Genomic DNA, 22,665 nt, shown 5'->3' on the forward strand with positions numbered 1-22,665 from the left:
CGTGCCAATGCACTCCAGCCTGGGTGACAGAGTGAGACTCCATCTCAAAAAAAAAAAAAAAAAAAAAAAAAAAAAAAAAAAAAAGAAAAAGAAAAAGAAAAAGAAAAAAAAAAAAAAACATTTTAAGAAACATAAGAGGGCTTCACTTTGGTGACCTTCAAGCAGAAAGCAATTAAACCTGCTTAATCTGCTGTGTCAATATTTTCACCAAAAGGTATCCTATTGTTAGAGGATACCTCCTCTAACAATACAGAAATACAGATTTTAGTACTTTAGCCAAGAATAATTAGGAAGTAGTGGACCAAATATGTACAGAAAGACCTGTGACCAAATTCGTGATTGCTATTGTCTAGATATAATTTGCCTCCCAACCCATCAGTTTCTTTCTCCATGCTTTTTCCACTTTATCAACATCTCTGATGAAACCATTAGAGTTCTCTCAAGGACAGAACTAAACCTTTCTTCTGACTCAGCCTAGGAGTTTATGAACATGCCTTCTCCTTCTCAGACATGAATCTGAGAACATGTCTGAGGCTTTTTTTCCAGTCTCATAACTCTCTAGAAGGTCGCTTAAACTTTATTCTAAAGCATCAGATATGACAATGTACCCAGCCTCAGGTACAATCTATATACAAGTAGGTAATTTTCAAATGCTGAACACAGATCCACTGTCCCGCCTGCTGCTGTCAGGCACAACTCTCTAGGTTCTTTGTTAGCTTGAGGTCTCAGAAAAGCAATTTCTTTTCCAGCCAGTCTCAGTACAGGATAGGATTTGGCATTAAAACATTTTCCTTTCTAAAGGTTCCAACAGCCACAAGCTGCTTGGTTTCTACTATATGAAGTCCACATTCAAATCTCTAGAATGAAATAGCACCTTTGTAGAAACCCAGAGGACAAAAATAAGGCATGGTATCCTTTCAGCCACTGCCCTTTGTGCGACTGTAACTCTTTGGCCCCTGATTTATAGCACAATGTGTCTTCACTCATCTAGAGATTCTTCCCCATGATCTCACAATTTACTGACATTCTTGTTACCCAATTTCTCTCAATTTTTTTCTATATCATTGTTTGTCTCTAATTTCTCAAAGTTTCCTCTGCTTTTTAATAAATATTTAAATGTTATTGGCATTTTTAAAACTGTATACATTAATATTTACAAATACACATTTACTTTGCAGAAGCACAAAAATAATTGTTAAAATTAGCATGCGATATAACTTCTTGAATGCTAGAAGAGCTCACTGTCTTGATTTGGGAGGTAGCTACATGGGGTGTATTCATAAACATTCATCATATTGTAAACTGAAGATGTGTGCAGCTTATTGTATACATGTTATGAGAGAGAAAGAGAGACTATCCATCAAATATTGGAAGTTTTTGCTTAGCAGAAAGGAAAGGGAGAGAATCTTATGTTCAGAGCAATCAACAGCACTGTAATTGCATGTCCATTGAAAAAAATGAAAATTTTCATATCACTGAAGTAAGTTAATCAATCAATTCACTAAAGAATGATTTAGACAATTAGGTTCTATTCTTTCTAAAAACCTTAAGTACTAGAAAAAACTCATGGCTTTTGCCTGAAATCTATTTCTATTCACAATACATAATGATCACACAAATAAAGTAAGTACAATACAATGAATTTCTTGTGTCAAACATACTTATCTGCCAGACTTTCTACTAGATACTTCAAATTACATTTTTTCATGCATTTAGTCATTTAATTAAATATTAGTTGGAACCACTATGTGGCAATAACTATGCTGTATACTTACGAATATATTACATGATTTTGCGGGGAGGAGTTTTTTCTCTCTGGTTGTATTTTGCTTAGCACAACATTGAAACTCTTCTAGATATGGCAGTTTGAGAAACTCAGGCATTGCTTTAAAAAATTCTATAAAAGTTATCATTAAAATTAAACAGTTCACATATTAAGAATGAATATGTAAAATGAATAATATGCCCCATTTAGACAACATGCACCAGATATTCAAGATTAAGAGGTCTATGTGTGGAGAAGAAAATGTTTAAATTATGCTGGCTCTTTTTTTTTTTTTCACCTATACAAAACACTCTTTCAGCTCACAGAAATCTAGGTAAAGAAAGGAATGGGGTATAGTATGTCCAAGTAAATAATTTACCTTTGCCATTTTATCTGCCAATTGCAGCCGGCCATCAAGTTCCCTTCTGATCTGGGCTGCTTGTTCATCTGCATTATCCAGCTTAAAATTAAAAATAAAACAGAAGTTACACATATGTGATTACTTAATGGCAGTGACCCGCAGACTAAGACAAAGATTAAATGACTCAAAAATATTTAATAGATTGTATCAAATATCTATTACAAAGAGAATACAGGAGATTGTTTCATTTGAATCCAGTTAAATTTCGTGGGTACTTTGTCATTGTGGTTTTATTCACGAAACCACAAAATCAAGAAATCCTTCTGTCTTTATGAAGGTCAATTCTAAACTGAAATTAGATTTCTTGATTTAGATTTCAAGAAATCTTAATTATTACAAAAAATTCTTTCTGCAACTCGTCCACAACAACTCTAAAACAAGAGGTCCTTTTTCCTTAAGGTTACATTAAGTTGTCATACGGTTTTATTCAGTCCATCCTTCTGTCTTTTGAAGGTCAATCCTAAATAGTTCCAGAGAGATGAATCTCCTGTTTTGTTCTTTCAAGTTCTTGTCATGTATTTCTTGAGGATGAGATGCTGAGTAATGTTTCACTTCTTTATACTTTAAAAAAAATCCCTTCATTTTAATAATAAGATTGTATTAGTGCTAAACTATAAAAGTATTCTTTGACTAATATAACTTTCTACCATTTAATTCTTCATATACTCCTCATTCTAATACCAATAGACTAATACCGCCAAGAAATCCTTCCATTCTTTTACAGACTGGCACCATACTGACTGAAAACAATAACAGTGTTCTCTCATCAATATTTTTAGAAATCTCCCATTTACATGGGAAATTTTCATTTCATGAAATAATCCTTAACTTTTGTTATAACTTCTTTTCACTTTACTCATGATACCTTTTCACCTATTCGCTCAATATTTATTAGTTACTTTATAAAAATATTAAATTAAGGATGGTAAATATTAATTTTTCTCTTGACTTCTTCTCCTTTCACCCTCTCATCACAAAGAAGCCAGGACTGCACAATACACTTTAGTAAAGGACCATCTAAAGATTCAATTAGGACTGATCATAACATTAAACACCAAGGATGATAACAGTTTGTCCATTTCCTGAAGAACTACAAATTAACCAGCTTACATTTTTAAAACACCCTCAAATAAGAAAGTCTTCAAAAAGATGAGTAGAAGCAAACCAGATTAACAGGATGGTGGTATAGCAATTGATAGGAAGAGTCAAAAAAAGGAAGATGTTCCTTTAAGAGAACACCAAAAGTCTGGAGTAGAGGAGGTAAAACTAGACACACTCAGTGATTCTTTTCGAATGAGATACCAGAAGAGGCAGGTGGGAGACAGGACTGGAGAGAGAAGCAGGGCAACTTCATAAGTTACTCTTCACAAGTCACATTAGAGAATTTGGATTAGTTCCAACCACAATGGAACTTCCTTGGGACGTTTAAAGTGGGGGAGTGAGATATAGACCAATGGAACAGAACAGAGGCCTTAGAGGCAACAACACACACCTATAACCATCTGATCTTTGACAAACTGACAAAAACAAGCAATAGGGAAAGGATTCCCTGTTTCATAAATGGTGCTGGGGTAACTGGCTAGCCATGTGCAAAAGCAGAAACTGGACCCCTTCCAGACACCTTACACTAAAATTAGCTACAGATGGATTAAAGACTTAAACATAAGACTGAACACCATAAAAACCCTAGAAGAAAACCTAGGCAAAACCATCCAGGACATAGGCATAGGCAAGGACTTCATGACTAAAACACCAAAAGCATTGGCAACAAAAGCCAAAATAGACAAATGGGGTCTAATTAAACCAGAGCTTCTGTACAGCAAAAGAAACAATCATTAGAGTGAACTGGCAACCAACAGAAGGGGAAAAAATTTTTGCCATCTACCCATCTGACAAAGGGCTAATATCCAATATCTACAAAGAACTAAAACAGATTTGCAAGAAAAAAAAAAAAACCCAATCAAAAGTAGGTGAAAGACATGAACAGATACTTTTCAAAAGAAGACATATATGAGGCCAACATATGAAAAAATGCTCATCATCATTGGTCATTAGAGAAATGCAAATCAAAACCACATTGAGATACCATCTCACGCCAGTTAGAATGGCAATCATTAAAAAATCTGGAGACAACAGATGCTGGAAAGGATGCAGAGAAATAGAAACACTTTTACACTGTTGGTGGGAGTGTAAATTAGTTCAACCACTGTGGAAAACAGTGTGGTGATTCCTCAAAGACTGAGAAATAGAAACTACATTTGACCCAGCAATCCCATTACTGGGTATACACCCAAAGGATTATAAATCATTCTATTATAAATACACATGCACACTTATGTTCATTGTGGCACTGTTTACAATAGCAAAGACCTGGAACCAACCCAAATGCCTACTGATGACAGACTGGACAAGAAAAATGTGGCACATATACACCATGGAATACTATGCAGCCTTAAAAAACTATGAGTTCATGTCTTTTGTAGGGACATGGATGAATCTGGAAGCCATCATTCTCAGCAAACTGACACAAGAACAGAAAATCAAACACTATATGTTCTCACTCATAGGCGGGTGTTGAAAAATGAGAACACATGGACACAAGGAGGGGAGCATCACACACTGGGGTCTGTTGTGGGGGGACTAGGGAAGGGACAGTGTGGGGTAGGGAGGTTGGGGAGGGATAACATGAGGAGAAATGCCAGATATAGGTGACAGGGGGATTGAGGCACTAAACCACACTGCCATGTATGTACCTATGCAACAATTCTGCATGATCTGCACATGTACCCCAGGATCTAAAATACAATAAAAAATACATTAAAAAATAAAAACAAAAAAATAAAGTTGGGGAGTGATATGATCATATCTAAGCTTTGGAAAGGAAAGATTTACTCTGTCTCCAGCACAAACAATAGGTCAGAGAGACAGACGGAATTCTTCTTATTTTGTTCTCTTTAATAGATATACACAAAATATTAAATTGAGGATATCCATGTTAATTTTCTCCTGGAAAAAAAAATACATATGTAAAATCCCTGAGATTACCTGTCTAAAATATGTTCCCAAGTTGATTTTTTAAAAACCAAATTCATTTTAAAGTAAGTTAAAAAATAACACAAGATTTTCTTAAAGTAAATCCCCATTATAAAGGAGTTTCTATGCCATCTCATAAAACTAATAAACAATTTTAATTAATATGATTAAAAATCAAACAGAAACGAGTTTATCTTCACTGTGTCTAAAACAATAATGATCCAAATCAAAACCTAATGTAATTATGAAGAAATATAATATGCAATAAGTATGTGTTCCAGGTTAACAGAAATCTCTCATTTCAAGCTCCTAAAAACTAAAGAGAACCACGAGAACATTGAAACTATAACAATACATAAAATGCACTAAATGTAATATGAAATATAATCTTTGCTTAATGCCGATACATATTTCTTAGAGAGAAATAAAAAAGTTACTTGCATATAAAGGAATTATATTTTTTCTCATACCTCCAACAAAATATAGCATTTAATATCTTTAAATAAAAGGCCATAGTTTTTCAAATGCCTCTAGAAACACTATCACCTTTATGTATTTATATCTCCAGATTAATAGTTCTTACTTAATTTTAAGTAAAATTGTTTGAATTATTTCTGAATTTTGGGAGTTTTATTTGTAAGAGACAATTTACAACTACATATTTTTTCTTTTTGTAGAGATGGGATTATTGCTGTTATCTAAACTAGTCTTGAACTTTTGGGCTCAAGTGATCCTCCTGCCTCTGCCTTCCTAAGTGCTGGAATTACAGGCATGAACCACCACACCTGGTCTATATTTTTTTTTTTAAAAATAATACCTTGATGAAATTTTTCTGAAAAAAAAAATAAGCAAAAAAAACCCCCCAAAACAACAAAAAACAAAAAGTAGGGCATTGGGACACTACATTGTCTTTAAAAACAAAACAAAACAAAACAAAATTCAGATCGGGGGGCTACATTTGCAGGGTTGTTACATGGGTATATTACTTGCGATTTAGGTTGAGCTTGGAAATACAGAAGGTACCATCACTCCCAAGTGGTGAGCATAGTATCCAATAGGTAGTTTTTCAGCCCACATTTTCCTTAGTCAATCAGTTCCCAGTGTCTACTATTTCTGTCTTTATGTCTATGTGTATTCAATGTTTAGCTTTTATTTATAAGTGAGAATATGTAGTATGTGGATGTCTGTTCAGGTGTTAATTTGCTTAGAATAATGGCTTCCAGTTGCACCCACATTGCTGCAAAGAATATGCTTTCATTCTTTTTTAGTGCTGTGTAATAGTCCATGGGGTGTGTGTGTGTGTGTGTGTGTACTTATGTATTTATGATATTCATAAATATTATCAATATTTTATGTATATTTTATGTATATATAAAATATTTTCTTTATCCAACCCACCATTGATGGGCACCTAGATTAATACCAGGTCTTTGCTATTGTCATCAGTGTGACAATAACCATATGGGTGTCAGTGTCCTTTGGATAGAATGAGTCATTTTTCTTTGGGTACATACCCAGTAGTGGGATTGCTGGGTGTAATGGTAGTTCTGTTTTAACTTCTTTGAGAAATCTTTAAACTACTTTCCACAGTGGCTAAAGTAATTTGCATTGCCACCAACAGCATATAAACATTTGCTTTTCTCTGCAGCTTCACCAGCATCTGTTTTTTTTGTTGTTGTTTTGTTTTAACTTTTTGATAATAGCCATTCTGACTGCTGTGAGATAGTATCTCTCTCAACGTGGCTTTGATTTGCATTTCTCTGATGATTAATGATGTTGAACATTTGTTCATTTTTTTTTTTGGCCCTTGTACATCTTTTGATTAAATGTCTGATTGTGTACTTTGCACATTTTTTAATTGGATTGGTTTTGCTTAAATTGTTTAAGCTCCTTGTAGATTCTGGATATTAGTAGATTCTGGATATTAGATCTTTGTGAGGTACACAGTTTGCAAATATTTTCTCCCATTTTGTAGGCTGTTGGTTGATTCTGTTGGTAACTTCTTTTGCTGTGCAGAATCTCTTTAGATTAATTAGGTCCAACTTGTCAATTTTTGTTTTTGTTGAAATTGCTTTTGTGGACTTAGCCATAAGTTATTTGCCAAAGCAGATGTCAAGAAGGGTATTTCCTAGAATTTCTTTTAGGATTTTTACACTTTGAAGTCTTTCCTTTAAGTCTTTAATCCACGCTGAGTTAATTTTTTGTATATGATGAAAGGTAGGGGTCTAGTTTCATTCTTCTGCATATGGCTAGCCAGTTATTCCATCACCATTTATTGCAAAGCGAGTCCTTTCCCCATGGCTTATTTTTGTTGATTTTGTCAAAGATCAGATAGTTGTAGGTGTGCAGGTTTATTTTTGGGTTCGCTACGCTGTTCCATTTGTCTATGTGTCTGTGTTTGTACTAGTACAATGCTGTTTTGGTTACTGTAGCCTTATAGTGTGCTTTGAAGTTAGGTAGTATAATGTCTCTGGTTTTGTTCTTTTTGCTTAGGATTGTTTTGGCTATTTCAGCTTTTTGGTTCCATGTGAATTTTAGAACAGATTTTTCTAATTCTGTGAAAAATCATGTTGCTTTTTTGATAGGGATAGCACTGATTCTGCAAATTGCTTTGGGTAGTATGCCATTTTAATATTAATTTCTCCATTCTATAAATATGTAATATTTTTCCATTTATTTGTGTCATCTTTGTCATTTTCTAAGCAGTGTTGTGTAGTTCTGCCTGTAGGTGTATTGAAATTCTATTAATTTTTGTACTTTTATTTTATAGTTTGAAACTTTACTGAAGTCATTTATCAGTGTGAGAAGCCTTTTGGCAGAGTCTTTAGAGTTTTCTATGTATAGAATATCATTAGCAAAAAAGATAATTTGACTTCCCTTTTTCCTATATGGATGCCCTTTATTTCTTCCTATTGCCTGATTGCTCTGGCTAGGCTTCTAGTACTATGTTGAACAGGAATGGTGTGAGTGGGCATTCTTAACATGTTCCCGTACTCAAGAGGAATAGTTCTAGCTTTTCTTCATCCAGCATGATATTGACTGTGAGTATTTTATAGATAGCTCTTATTTTTATACTTTTCTTCAATGCCTAGCCTATTGAGGGTTTTTATCATAAAGGAAAACTGGAGTTTATTGAAGGCTTTTTCTGCATCTAATGAGATTATGTGTTTTTTTATTTTTGATTCTGTTCATTGATTTGCTTATGTTGAGCCAAACTTTCCTCCCAAGAATACTGCTTGATTGTGGGGAATTAACATTATTGCAATGCAGCTATATTTTGTTTGCTAGTATTGTATTGAGGAGTTTTGTGACTATATTCATTGGGGATATTGGTCTACAGATTTCTTATTTCATTGTGTCTCTTCCAGATTTTGGTAACAGGATGATGCTGGCTTTGTAGAATGAGTTAGAGAAGATTTTTAAAAATAATTTCAGGATGATTGGTATCAGTTCTTTTTTGTACATCTGGTAGAATTCAGCTATAAATGCTGAGCTAAGACGTTGTTGTTCCAGGGCTCTTTTTGGTTCATAGTTTTAAAAATACCGATTAAATTTCAGCACTTGTTATTGGTCTGTTCAGGTTTTTATTTCTTGCCTGGTTCAATCTTGGGAGATTGTGTGTTTCCAGTAATTTATTCATTTCCTCCAGATTTTCTATTTTGTATATATAGAAGTGTTCAAAATAGTCTCTGGGGATCTTTTTTTTTTAATATTTCTATGAGATCACCTGTAATGCCATCTTTGTTATTTCTGGTTACACTTGTTTGAATCCTTTTTCTTTGTTAATACAGCTAGCAGTTAATCTTGTCTGTGTTTTCAAAAAAACAACTCTTAATTACATTAATTTTTTAAATAAACTTTTGCATCTCAATTTCATTCAGTTCTTTGCCGATTTTAGTTATTTCTTGTGTTAGTGTTGGAGTTGGATGGTTTCCTAATTCCTCCAGATATAATGTCAGATCGTTAATTTGAGATCTTCCTAACTCCTTGATGAAGGTGTTTCACCCTATAAACTTTCCTGTTAACACTGCTTTAGCTGTATCCCAAATATTTTGGTAAATTCTGTCTGTATTTTCCTTAATTTTAAGGAAGTTTTTGATTTCTGTCTTAATTGTTGACTCAAGATTTGTTCAGGAGAAAGTTGTTTAATTTCCATGTTTTATGTAGGTCTAAGAGATCTTCTTGGTATTACTTTCTACTTTTATTGCCCTGTGGTCCAAGAGAGTGCTTGGTAGGATTTCAATTTTTTTAATTTATTGAGACTTGTGTTATCACCAAGCATGTGCCAATCTTAGAATGTGTTCTGTGTACAGATGAGAAGAATATATGTTCTGTGTTTGTTAGGTAGAGTGTCCTGTAGATGTCTAGTAGGTCCAATTGGTCTAATGCTGAGTTTAATTTCAGAATGTGCTAGTTTTCTGCCTGGATAGTCTAATGCTGTCAGTGGGGTGTTGAAATCCCTGACCATTAATGTGTGGCTAAATTTGTTCACAAATCAAAAAGAACCTGCTTTATGAATCTTTGTGCTCTAGTTTTGGGCGTGTATATATTAAGGATAGTTTAGTCTTCCTGTTGAATTGAACCCTTTATCATTATGTAATGCCCTTCTTTGTCCTTCCTCACTGTTATTGGTTTAAAATCTATTCTATCTGATATAAGAATAGCAGCTCTCACATTTTTTTCCATTTGCATAAAAGATCTTTATCTACTTCTTTACTTTGAGCCTGTGGTGTCATTACATGTGAGATGACTCTCTTGAACAGTTGGTTATTGTCTTTTTATCCAGCTTGCCACTCTATGCCTTTTAAGTGAGGTTTTTACATTCAGAGATAGTATTGATATGTGAGATTTTGATCTTGTTATTTTGTTAGCTGGTTGTTTTGAGGACTTGACTGTGTAAAAGCCTTATGTTAACTGTGGGCTGTATACTTAACCATATTTTTGGTAGCAGGTTTTGGTGTTTCATTTCCATGTTTAGCACTCCCTTAACAACCTCTCATAAGGGTAGTCTAGTGTTAGCAATTCCTTTAGTGCTTGCTTCTCTGAGAAGTACTCTATTTCTCCTTCAGTTAGAAGCTTAGTTTGGCAGGATATGAATTTCTTGGCTGGAATTTATTTTATTTAAGAAACCTGAAACAGGCCTCCATCTTCTTCTGGCTCCTAAGTTTTCTGCAAAAGGTGTGCCTATTTTTTGTTTTTGTTTTTGAGATGGAGTCTCACTCTGTTGCCCTGGCTGGAGTGTAGTGGTGCAATCTTGGCTCACTGCAACCTCTGTCCCCCAGTTTCAGGTGATTCTCCTGCCTCAGCTTCCCAAGTAGCTAAGACTACAGGCGCACATCACTACACTTACCTAATTTTTGTATTTGTAGTAAAGACAGGTTTCACCATGTTGGCCACACTGATCTCAAACCCCTAACCTGATGTGATCCTCTTGCTTCAGCCTCCCCAAAAAGTGCTGGGATTATAGGCATAAGCCACCATGTCCAGCTTGCCTTAAAGATTTTTTGTTGTTGAACTTGGTGAATCTGATGGCTATGTGCCTTGGGGATGGTGATCTTGTATACTATCTTGCCAGAGTTCTCTGTATTTCTTAAATTTGTATGTCCAACTTTCTAGTGAGACTGGGGAAATTTTCATGGGCAATATCCTCAAATATTTTCGAAGTTGCTTACTCTCTTTCCTCTGTCAGGAACGCCAATGAGTTGTAGATTTGGTGTGTTTATATAAACTCATATTTCTCAAAGGTTTTGTTTATTTTTTAAATTGTTAATTCTTTTTCTTTTTGGCTGGCAAAGTTGATTTGAAGTATTGGTCTTTTAAGCTTTGAGATTCCTTCCTAAGTTTGGTCTATTCTGCTGTAATGCATGTGACTATATTCAGAAATTTTGTTTTGTTTTGTTTTTTCCTAAGACAGGGTCTCAGAGGTGGTACCCCCAGCACAGTGGTACCACCTGCTTGGCTAGAAGGGTAGGGGTGGGTGGAGTAACCTGCTCCACTGTTTGGGTGCTCCCTGGGAAACAGAGCTGTGCCTGCCTGCAGAGTTCAGGCAGAGGTAGGGCTGCTGTACTGGAAGAAGGGACCAAGCCTTTTCCATCAAGAGGGTGTAGAGCAATCTGACCGTCTCCAGCACCATGACTACAGCCTCTGTCAGGGCCATGGTACCCAGTACCAACCAGACTGCTCTGGATTCCAAGGCCTGTGGGGGTACCCATGGACTTTAGTGTTGCCTCTGCAAAATCTGGGTGGCTCTGTGTATCAGTGTAGAGGTGCAAGGGGGGTCACGGGATTTTCACATTCCCAGGATTGCACAGATCCCTGTGGGAAATGTGGATGCCCTGACGACTCTCGTTCACTCATTGTTTCCCCATGTTAAGGAGCTTCTTCTGGCTCCATGCTGGTCCCAGCTAGGCAGCTGCCCAGCTTCAATCTTTTCTGTTCTCAATGTCCCATTGCTCACTTGATGTATCCTGATGTAGTTTCTTAGGTGATCTACATAGAGAGTCCATGTTTACTTGTCACTGTTTCCTCTCCAGGACAGTGGTGCACACTAGCTCCTTCTAGTCCACTACCTTGAACACTATGTCCTATGTGTCTTTAGTAGCCTTCTCTTCATAAAGCTAAATTTTCAGAGGTCTAAGTGTACTAACTTTGATGACTGCTGGTGTGATTTTGCGAAATTGGAAAAGCAGATTTCCAAGAAACATATTTACCAAAGAATAAAAAAGCTAATGAAGGCAATGGATAAAAATCTAATCAGTTATCTTCATTTTATGTAATGTTAGAATTGAAGGGGGTAAATTAGTTGCTTAATTTTTTTTACATGTAAGAATCTTAGTTTAATGTTACATGTTTTCTTTTCTTTTGAGTTTTGAGGGTTTTTTTTTTTTTTTTTTTTTTTTCCATATAATTTATTTAATTGAAAGTTTATATAATTGTTATGAGCATTTTCCTAAAGGCAGACTTCTTCAATTGAGACAATTGTAGATTTACATATAATGGTAAAAAATAGAAAGATATCCATTATACACTTTTCCCAGTTTTCCCCTAATGGTGGCATCTTATAAAACTATAGTATTCTACCAAAACCAGGATCCTGACTTTGGTGATGGAATCACCCATTTTATTCAGATTTCCTCAGCTTTACGTGTCCTCCTTTGTGTGTGTGTTCAGTTCTCCACAATTTATACTTACATAGGTGCATGAATAACCATCATCAAGACACTTCACAGTTCTAACACCACAATGAACCCTCATGACACCCATTTACACCCATACCCTTCTCCCTCTAGCCAGTCCCCAGTTGGTTAGTTTTAATAATGATGTGCCCATTTTACAAAATACTTCAAAATAAATTATACTAGGCCAAATATGATTTTCTTTTAACTATCATTAGAAAACTGGAGATGTGTTCCCATGAGTGCTCATAAACATTGGAGACTTCACATCTGGGGCCTCTAACCTTTTCTCAATCTAAATATTCACTGCCTGGGTGCTCTCCCCAAAGCCTATGATCGTAAGCCATATCTAGTCTCTGCTCTTTCAAGTGTATATCTATACCACGAATCTCTTACAAGAGCTCCAGACTTACATTTCCCATTGCCTACTAGAGTTTTGGCTTATGTGAAGATAAGGCACACTAAACAAGCCCACAATAGAATCTTGATTTTCAGTCTCATACCCCAATCATTCATGAGTAATGCCATGTGCTAAATGGCATGTCTCTGTACCAGTTACTCAGGCCCAAAACCTACACGTCATCCTCAACATTTCTCTCCCTCACAGTCCACATCCAATCCACCTAGAGTCATGTAGAGCAAAACCTAGAACCACATAGTTGAGACCTAGGCAGACCAGAATGCAGGTATTTTCAGGTATTATGAGTTCCTGGCCAGGTCTCTCTTTCTCTCCCTTTCCTTCTTCTGTACCCCCTCTCTTTTTGTGTTTGTGTACATTACAGTGTTTCTCTAGGCACTTCAAGCACTGTTTCAATTTGCCAGTATGGTTGCAAACTCTGTCACAGTGAAAATAATTATCTTTCTTTCCTGAACCATCAGTAAAAATTAAATAAGTATGCGCGCGCGCACACACACACACACACACACACACACACACACACACAGAGAGAGAGAGAAAGAAAGAGAGAGAGAGAGACAGAGAGAGAAAGAAAGAAAGAAGGGAAGGGGAGAAGAAATATATAAAAGCCTGAAGAGACAATTATAGATCTAGGGCATTACAATTAAAAATGTTTCCATGCTGTTCCCTAACAAATAAGAAAAATTAAGAAAAAAAAAAGTAAAAATGTTGTTGACCCACTAGATCCTAGTGCTGGACTTAGGCTATGAAATACATAAAATACGAATATGTGAACTCTGGGGTTTGTAATAGAGATCGAGGCTTTACTCTACCAGGGCAATTTCATCTTTTAGTGTCATTTTCTTTTACTTCTAACTTCAACATTTTATTTAAAAATAGATTACTTTCCTCACAGATGTCTTTTCCTAGCAGAGAATATTTTACAGGTCTTTTTAAAAGGGCTGTTCATCCTTGACCATAACAAATATCCAATATATCCTTTTTTCTCTGCAAAGCTTCTAGTTTATATTACACAGACAATTTTATCACTTCAATTATCAAACTATTTCACTGGCTTGACAAATATTTACTAGGGAAAATATACTTTCCTTTTCCTCCTGTTTATTACACAGGAATTACTGTTTCCACATTCAGAATTCTCTAGGTTAGGGGATTCTTGAATTGGACCTTTGGAAGTCTGTGAAACTACTGAAGTTGTGAGCAAAGTTTTGTAAAGATGTATATTTTTCCCCTTGGGGAATTATTTGAATTTCATAGCTTACCCAAGGTTCTGAAAAGGGTGATTAACTGAAAAGAGATAAAGAACCATGACTCTTCTGTATGAAGGCCTCTATTATTTCATTCTAGGAAAGGCCATATGACTTTTGATACATAAACCAGGGAAAACAGTCACCTCAGCCCTGCACATCTTCAAACTTATACTTACAGAGATTTTCGAAATTTTTGTAAAGGAACACTAAGACATAGGGTCTTAATAATGTTAACCTCAATAGTACATGATTTTATTAATTCTATATACATGTTTTCTATACCTACTGTATAGCATACTCTGTTGTAGGATTTTCAGTAACTACAAAAGTTGTGGCTCTCTAGGAGTTCATATTTTATGTTTTAAAAAAAAGTAATAGTGAAACAGATGTTATGGGTATTCAAGAAAATTTTTTTTCTGGATTGATAGTATCAGGATAGATTTACAAAGACAGAAATATTAAAAATGGAGAAATTGAGGCCAGAAGTGGTGGATCAGACCTGTAATCCCAGCACTTTGGGAGGCCAAGGCTGGTGGATCACTGGAGGTCAGGCATTCAAGACCAGCCTGGCTAACATGGTGAAATCCTAACTCTACTAAAAATACAAAAATTAGGTGCGGTGGTGGGCACCCGTAATCCCAGCTACTGCAGAGGCTGAGGCAGGAGAATCACTTGAACCCAGGAGGCAGAGGTTGCCGTTAGCCAACATCATGTCACTGTACTACAGCCTGGGAAACAGAGTGAGACTCCATCACAAAAAAAAAAAAAAAAAAAAAAAAAAAAAAAAAAAAAAAAAAAAAAAAAAAAAAAAAAAAAAAAAAAAAAAAAAAGACAGAGAGAAATTGATGACCTAATGTAACAGTCTGTCAGTCTTCCCTTACAAATATCAAACCCTAGGCTCTCCTTGCCCAGTTATTCTTCTGTTCCTTGGGAGAAGCTCTGGGAAATACGAAGTCTTTGAGATCAGCAAATCTCCCTTTGCAGAAGTCCTACGGAGAACCGGAAGCCAACTATCTTACAATTAAGAAAATGTTAACTATAGCATAAAATAACTTTACTAAGTTTCACCTAACAGCTTTTTTTTTTTTTTTACAACTTGTTATATTGCTCTAATACTATAAAAACTACAAACATCAAACCCTTGAATTTCATTAAACTTACTTATATCTTAAAGAGAAAAGATCTTTTAAAAAATGCTTTTCACTGTTTAGCATCATTGCCTGCTCTAAAAAATCTGTTTTCTAGAACCAAAATAAATGTCCTTATATTAATATTGTCAATCACTGAAAAGGGGGATTAATAACTGTGTTTTTCCATAATGATATCTTTGTATATGCTAATCCTAGTTAACCGCACTCTTCCTTTTCCTACTGAAAAAAATTAGTTTTTCTCTTAGTCCCCACATCAATTATAGCTTACTCTTTTTGAGTGAATTGCTTTTTGTTATTTTCTTGTATTTATCTTTATCCTTTATCGTGAAAATATAAGTAGACTAGGGTTTATATAGATGTTATGTAAATTTGGTGTCTTCCTGAGGTTAATTCCTAGCTGGTCCACTATATTTATATTATCTGTAAATCACTAGATTTATATTACAATTTGTAAATTACAAGTATCTGTAAACCACTAGATAATATAAGAAGTAATCAGTACAAACCTAATGCTGATTCCAAAAGAACATTCTTCCTAATACTTTCTTGTTTATCATATCTAGCAGCTCAGTGTTTCATTTGGCAATGCCAAATATACATGGATTTTGCAACACAGCCTCAAAACACTGGGCAAAAGCTTTATTAAGTATTAGCAAATTAATTTACCTTATCAATAAGTATTGATCCTCCACCATCACTTGAATCAAAAATTATTTACAATAAAGATGGAGCACAAATCAATCCAACTGACTGTGATCATTTCTGCTGTTTTCTTTGCTGGCTCGCTACTCTCTCAGCCCACAAACACACACAAGCTCTGTCCTCAGCTGTTCTAGACTTCAGAGCATTTGCAGTAATTTCTCAATGCAATGTCATACGTCAGCACACAGCTTGGCCTCTCTCCTTGAGTTCTAGCTTTGCACTTCCAACTGAAGGCCAGGACTTTGCTTTCAGGCATCTCACAATGACTTCAAACTAAAACTGAACTGATTTTCTTTATCACCCACTCCCAAATATGGTTTCCCTATTTCTGCATGTGATTCTCATTGCCCTTGATTAGGTGAAAATTTCCCAGGGGGTCGTGGGAGAAGAAAATAGTAGGCAAGGAGAGTAAGGAGGAATGAGGGAAGAGGAGGATGAAAAACACTGAAGGAGGAAGCAAATGAATAAGAATATATAACCATGGGCTTGGCACAGTAGCTCAAGCCTATAATCCCAGCAATTTAGGAGGCCAAGGCAGGTAGATCACTTAAGGCTAGGAGTTCAAGACCAGCCAGAGCAATATGGCAAAACCCCCTCTCTACTAAAAAGGAAAAATTAACCAGGTGTGGTGGCACACATCTGTAATACCAGCTACTCCAGAGGCTGAGACACGAGGTGCAGGTTGCAGTGAGCCAAGATCATGCCACTGCACTACAGCCTGGGCAACAGAGCTAGACTCTGTCTCAAAAAAAAAAAAAAAAAAGAGAGAGAATATAAGACTATGAATTAGAGAGAATGATGACCAAACACTGAACACTTTAGCCTAACATTCAGGACCTCCCACATTTTATACCAATCTACCTTTCTTACCTCTTGGATAATTGCATTGCCTACACATACAGATTTATTCACTGTTCACCAAACATGTTACTATTTCTAAATCATGTATTTCTCTAATCTGGGATCCTCTTTGTCGATACCTTCATTGTCCAGATCAATCTCCAAATCTCCTTGGAAGATGATAAACCAATTACTTAACAACAAAGCTCGTACTATCTGATGACACAGCCATCACAGTTTTCTCACTGTGGAAATTTTCAGGTATTTATGACCTTTATCTAAACTGCAATGCATGCCATTTATTTATTTCCCTTTACCCTAACGATAGGAATAACACAGATTCATCTCTAATGGCGGGAATTGAACAACCTGTCTTAATTTTATTCCAAAACAGAATAATTCCACCTGTATTGGAAAGGTTATTGGACTCTAATATCCCCTCTGTGGTGACCCATTTTCCAGAGTCAGCCCCCTCAAAAACAAAAATAAACACCACTCTTTCCTTTTTCTTGATCATTGAGAATTAGCTAACAACTACAAGGTAACTAATGTTCTTTTTGTAATTTCATCCAGCAAAAAGAACATAAGGAAATGAAGTCATTTCCCAACTCTCAAGAGCAACACATTCCCTGTGTGATGTTATGTATGAAAGAATCAGGTAGCATTCTGTCTGCTAGATTCAAAGCTTTTACCTCTCTTATAACTACCTTTTAAATTATGCATTAAAAATTTGACTCAGAAATAGTAGTTTGCCATGGATACTTGTAGAACAGTTCTAAAAGTCTTAAAAATGCATTTCCCAAACCACATTTCCCTTTGAAAACTTAAAACAGGGAAAAGATGAATGAGTTAATTAGGTATAAAATTACCCTATGTGAGCTGAACTAAACTCTATTAAATAATGGATCAAAATGTTCAAAGGCAAGAAGATAAGTTTAACCTCAAACATAAAAACCATGGGACTTCTATAGCCTAGAGAATATGCATATATATTCTCTAAGTATACATATATATATGCATATACTTAGAGAATATGCATATATATTCTCTAAGTATACATATATATATGCATATACTTAGAGAATATGCATATATATTCTCTAAGTATACATATATATGCATATACATATATATATGCATGTATATATATAAAATAGTAGTGATAACTTGGTAAATTTTTGCACATCATGAAATACTCTTTAGTATTCCATTTGGTATTAACATTTCATCTTCTGGAAAAAAGTAATGAGCTGGAGTTTTAAAACAATTACTTACTAACTATACTTATCTCAATAAAATAGTTGAATCTGTATTCACACTAATAGTGAGATGATACTGAGATTTAAAAAGTTTAGCATTAAGTAAAATAACAAAGACACTATCACTTTTCCAGACCTTTCCCTAAGCAGATTTGAACTCTAGTTTCATCATAAGACCTCAATTTATACAGCACTTATAAACATTAGAAACATTTTTACAAACATTATCTCATTTCAACCCCAGAGCCATGTCTTGTCCTCATTTTCATTCTTTTTTTTTTTTTTTTTTTTTTGGAGATGGAGTTTCGCTCTTGTTACCCAGAATGGAGTACAATGGCGTGATCTCAGCTCACCACAACCTCCGCTTCCTGGGTTCAAGCAATTCTTCTGCCTCAGTATCCCAAGTAGCTGGGACTACAGGCAAGCGCCACCATGCCCAGCTAAATTTTTTGTATTTTTAGTAGAGATGGGGTTTCACCATGTTGACCAGGATGGTCTCCATCTCTTGAGCTCGTGATGGCCTTGGCCTCCCAAAGTGCTGGGATTATAGGCGTGAGCCACGGTGCCTGGCCTCATTTTTCATTCTTTCAGTCATTTACTATATGAAAGTGCCCACAATAGGAAACACAAGTTACATTACTGTATAACGGTACAAGGATTAATGTTTATCTGATGTTTAAGATGGTAAAATGCAGTAAAAGAGGCATATATAAATATCTATAATGCAAAGTACAATATGACAGGCTTTTGGGTTATCATGGGGAACTGTAAACTCTTCATACATTTTTTTCTCTCCCTCAGTATAACAAAAGTGAACAGACACAGGTGCAGGAAGGCTTTCTAAAGGTGGTGGAATTTCTCTTGGGTCATGAAAAATGGAGAAATAGAAATTCCAAATGAAGAGAATAATGTGAGGTAAAATTAAAATCCAAGGCAATATACAAGTGTCAATGAGGAACAGGGAGTAATTCACTTTATCTAGAACACAGGCTATAAGGAATTGTTACATGGGAAGAACAGTTGAAATGTAGATGGGGCCATATTGAACAGCACAACTGCTGAAAGCTTAACCAAGGAGTGTGAATTTCATTTTTTTCCCTGATATTCAAAGTTAGGTCTTGATGAGATCAAACAGGTGCTTCAAAGATGTTTATCTAAAAGCAAAAATATCTAGGATTGGAAGGAGACAGTAGGTAAGAGATTGTTGTCATGCTCCATATGTGAGATAATGAAGTCTCCTGCTATGGCAATGGCTATGAAATAAGACAAGAGGAACAGATAATGCAGTATTATAGAGTAACCAACAGTAAGGAGTCATTGGGTTGGAAAGGCAATAAAAAAGAAAGGGCTTGTGATTATGAGGCAGAAGGATGAATCTGACATTAAGAGCTAGGTACTGGATGAAAAAGAAAGTGACATTAAAATCTACTGAATTGGAGAAGTTTCATATCCATCAGTTTTCTATGGGCTTAAGCGACACACATTGTGAAATAAGGAGCTGATCTACCTGAAAAGGTGAAGATAGCAGAGGGCAGCGATACTCACAGTAAGCACAGTGAACTTGTTCTTTATTACTGAAGTTTCTTCTTCCAGTGGATCTAAGTACAACAATCCCAGTATCTCCTAAATTCTCTAACTATAAAGGGTAGTGAACCTATCTATATTTTTCAAATTCTATTGCTCTTCATATCAGATCATGTATACAGAGAGTACACAAACTTTTGACAATGGTTCATAGACTGATATTTAAGCCCTGTTCACCATATATCAGAATCATGAAAATACTTTGCACACAGGCAATGAAATTGTTCTAGACATTTAATAGTAATAATAGAACTCTTTCTGCCAGTTTGTAACAAAGAGCTAGAGGTAATCATTGCCACCTATTACATAAGTGATATTCTGCTAAGATAACATCAGTTGGCCCTGCACTATCTAGAGTGATTAGGGAAAATGGAAGCATTTAACTTTTTCTAGTCTAAAGCAAAGATAATGTAAGACATTTTGAACCAAGAATCAGCTAAAAAGCATTAAATATCACTGATACTCTTTTATGAGTACACAGAAACTCTTTTGCCACAGCCTTTCCAAAATGCTTTTGAAAAAAAGCTTTAAAATAAAAAAAAATAAAAAAATAAAAGAGAGAAGCTGTTCTGACCAGAAGAAATAAAAAATTAAAAATGAAGTCTAGGCCAGGTTCAGTGGCTCATGACTATAATCCTAACACTTTGGGGGGCCGAGGCAGGTGGATTACCTGAGGTCAGGAGTTTGAAACCAGCCTGGACAACATGAAAATCCAGAAAATTAGCCGGGCATGTAATTTTGCACGCCTGTAATCTCAGCTCCTTGGGATATTGAATCAGGAGAATTGCTTGATCTGAGAAGCAGAGGTTGCAGTGAGCTGAGATCGCATCATTACACTCCAGCCTGGGCAACAAGAGTGAAATTCCATCTCAAGAAAAAAAAAAAAAAGAAAGTCTAATGCTGTGAGTCTGGCATATAGTGTCAAATTTTTTAAACTAAATAGAATGTACTGTATAGAAGAAATTTATTGAATATACAATTTTTTTGTTACTGGCTGATTCCCTGAACCTTTCCCTTTTAACTCTATTTCCTTACCTCTTTGGTTCTTCTCTAAATCTACCCCAATCAGGTTTGCTCTCAACCAACCAAGGGGTCTCCCTTTATCAAAGTCAATAGTGTCTTCCAGCTTGACAAATTCAAAGATTACTTCATTGTTATTTTGCCGGACTTGGCAGCAGGTGGCACAGAAAACAGCTTTCTCCTTCTTGAAATGGCTTCTCTTGGATTTCCTGATGCTTCACTCTCTACTTCTTCTCCTACCCCACTGTTTCTTTCCCCTTTGTACAACCTCTAAATCCTTCTGTCCACAGAGCTCTGTCCTGGGCTCCATTTCTCCTTGGGCCTCTAGACTCTCCCAAAGAGTTCTCAAGATGAACCATGGCTTAAACTACTGATGGTATCTAAGTGATTCCCAAATCTGCTAAAACTAAAATTTAAACAGATTAAAATTCTAATCTTCTACAACCAGCCATCACCTGCAATCTCGACATGGTCATTCAATATTTGACTTCAGTATATACAAAACGGAACTCCTGATTCCCTCTCCCCACCTCATCAAAATAATGTTCTTCATGAGAAGAGGGACCATTGTATACCAAGAACCTAGAAAAGTGCCTGACTAGAATGGGCACTGTGCTAAAACAAAAACACTCTAATCAGAGGTGCCCCATCATACTATGGTTGATATAAAATCTCCATAGGTAAACAGACAATCCTTAGTTTCTGCCAGAAATTCCTACACATTCATCTTGTCCCTTTACAGGCAAGCAGGTAATTCAGTGTTTTGACCCAGGCCATAGTTCCCAAGTGTGAGAGCAGAGTGGAATTTCAAAGGACAATACAAAGTGCAGACCCAAGAGGATGCAAGAACAGTCTGCTAGATGAAGTCCAGCAGCCTAAGAACTTCAGAGACAACACAGAGGTAAAACCAGGCCCACAAGCAAAAGATCTACAGCAGGACAATCAGTGGCGCCTGGAGAGATTACTTGAAGGATTAATATGTAGTTCCTGGTCATTTTAAACAACACTGGCCCATAGCCACAGTAGGTTAAGGCCACCTGCAATCCATTCTTCAGATCACAGAGCAGGATCTTTCCAGACCCCCAATTGTTCCTGTCATTCCTTTGCTTATACCCCAACAGTGTTCTGTACCACAAGGTCAATTCTAAGCTCTTTGATCTAGCATATAAGGCCCTTAATATTCAAGTCCTTTCCTAATTCTTTAGCTTCTTCTGCTACTCCAGCAACACACACCTTACCTCCCTAACAGATTCCAAGCCATTTCATGCTCCTCATGTCTTTGTAAATGCTGTTTTCTCCCTATGGTTAATTTTGTGTTTATCATGCAAAACTCAGAATTATTGTTTTCTTAAAACCTTCATTAAACTTCAATCAAATATCCAAGAAAGAATTGGGCTTCTATACTCCCAAATCACCTTTATTTCCTGGCACCCAGCTAGACTGTTCCCAGCCTCCCTTATGTTAAATGTGACCACAGGACAAGGTCCTCAGATGGGATGTCAGGTGAGGGGTCCTCAACCCTCACTTGCATCAGCATCATATGGGAAAATTATAAAAAAGAGGTATTGGGTCTGACCTCCACAGGCCATTTCACTTAGTAGGAGGTGACACCCAAGTATTAAAGCTCTTATATTCTAATGTGCATACGAAGTTGTACAGCACTGAAGAAATACATGCCAACTATCCAATATCAAATGAAGATTCTGCCGCCCATGTGCTCCTGCTATATAGTATACATACTTCCAGTAATGCACTGATCAACTGTACTATTACTTTTTATACATCTGTACCATTTATACAACCAGGCCATTTTATACATCTGTCTACTGACACATTAATACCTTGAGGGAAGGAATCAAGCCTTGCCATTTATGTGTTTTCACTGCTTAACTGAGGAGCTGATATTTTTCTTAGGTATTCAGTGAACTTTTTTTTTTTTTTTGAGGCAGAGTCTCTGTCACCCAGGCTGGAGTGCAGTGGTGTGATCTCGGCACACTGCAACCTCATCTCCCACATTCAGCAATTCTCCTGTCTCACCCTCCCGAGT

The 22,665-nt window shown here is 36.0% G+C and overlaps 1 protein-coding gene across 1 annotated transcript in view; it reads right to left on the reverse strand.

The window, feature by feature from the left end:
• Window positions 1-22,665, reverse strand: part of CADPS2 (calcium dependent secretion activator 2) — a 355,227-nt gene that overhangs the window by 110,622 nt on the left and 221,940 nt on the right. The window contains exon 4 of the mRNA XM_017507634.2: window positions 2,145-2,225. Coding sequence (XP_017363123.1) covers window positions 2,145-2,225 — 81 coding nt within the window. The remainder of the gene's footprint in view (window positions 1-2,144; window positions 2,226-22,665) is intronic.

The sequence above is a fragment of the Cebus imitator genome, unplaced genomic scaffold (genome assembly GCF_001604975.1).
Source record: "Cebus imitator isolate Cc_AM_T3 unplaced genomic scaffold, Cebus_imitator-1.0 Scaffold381, whole genome shotgun sequence".
NCBI classification, from domain to species: Eukaryota; Metazoa; Chordata; class Mammalia; order Primates; family Cebidae; genus Cebus; species Cebus imitator.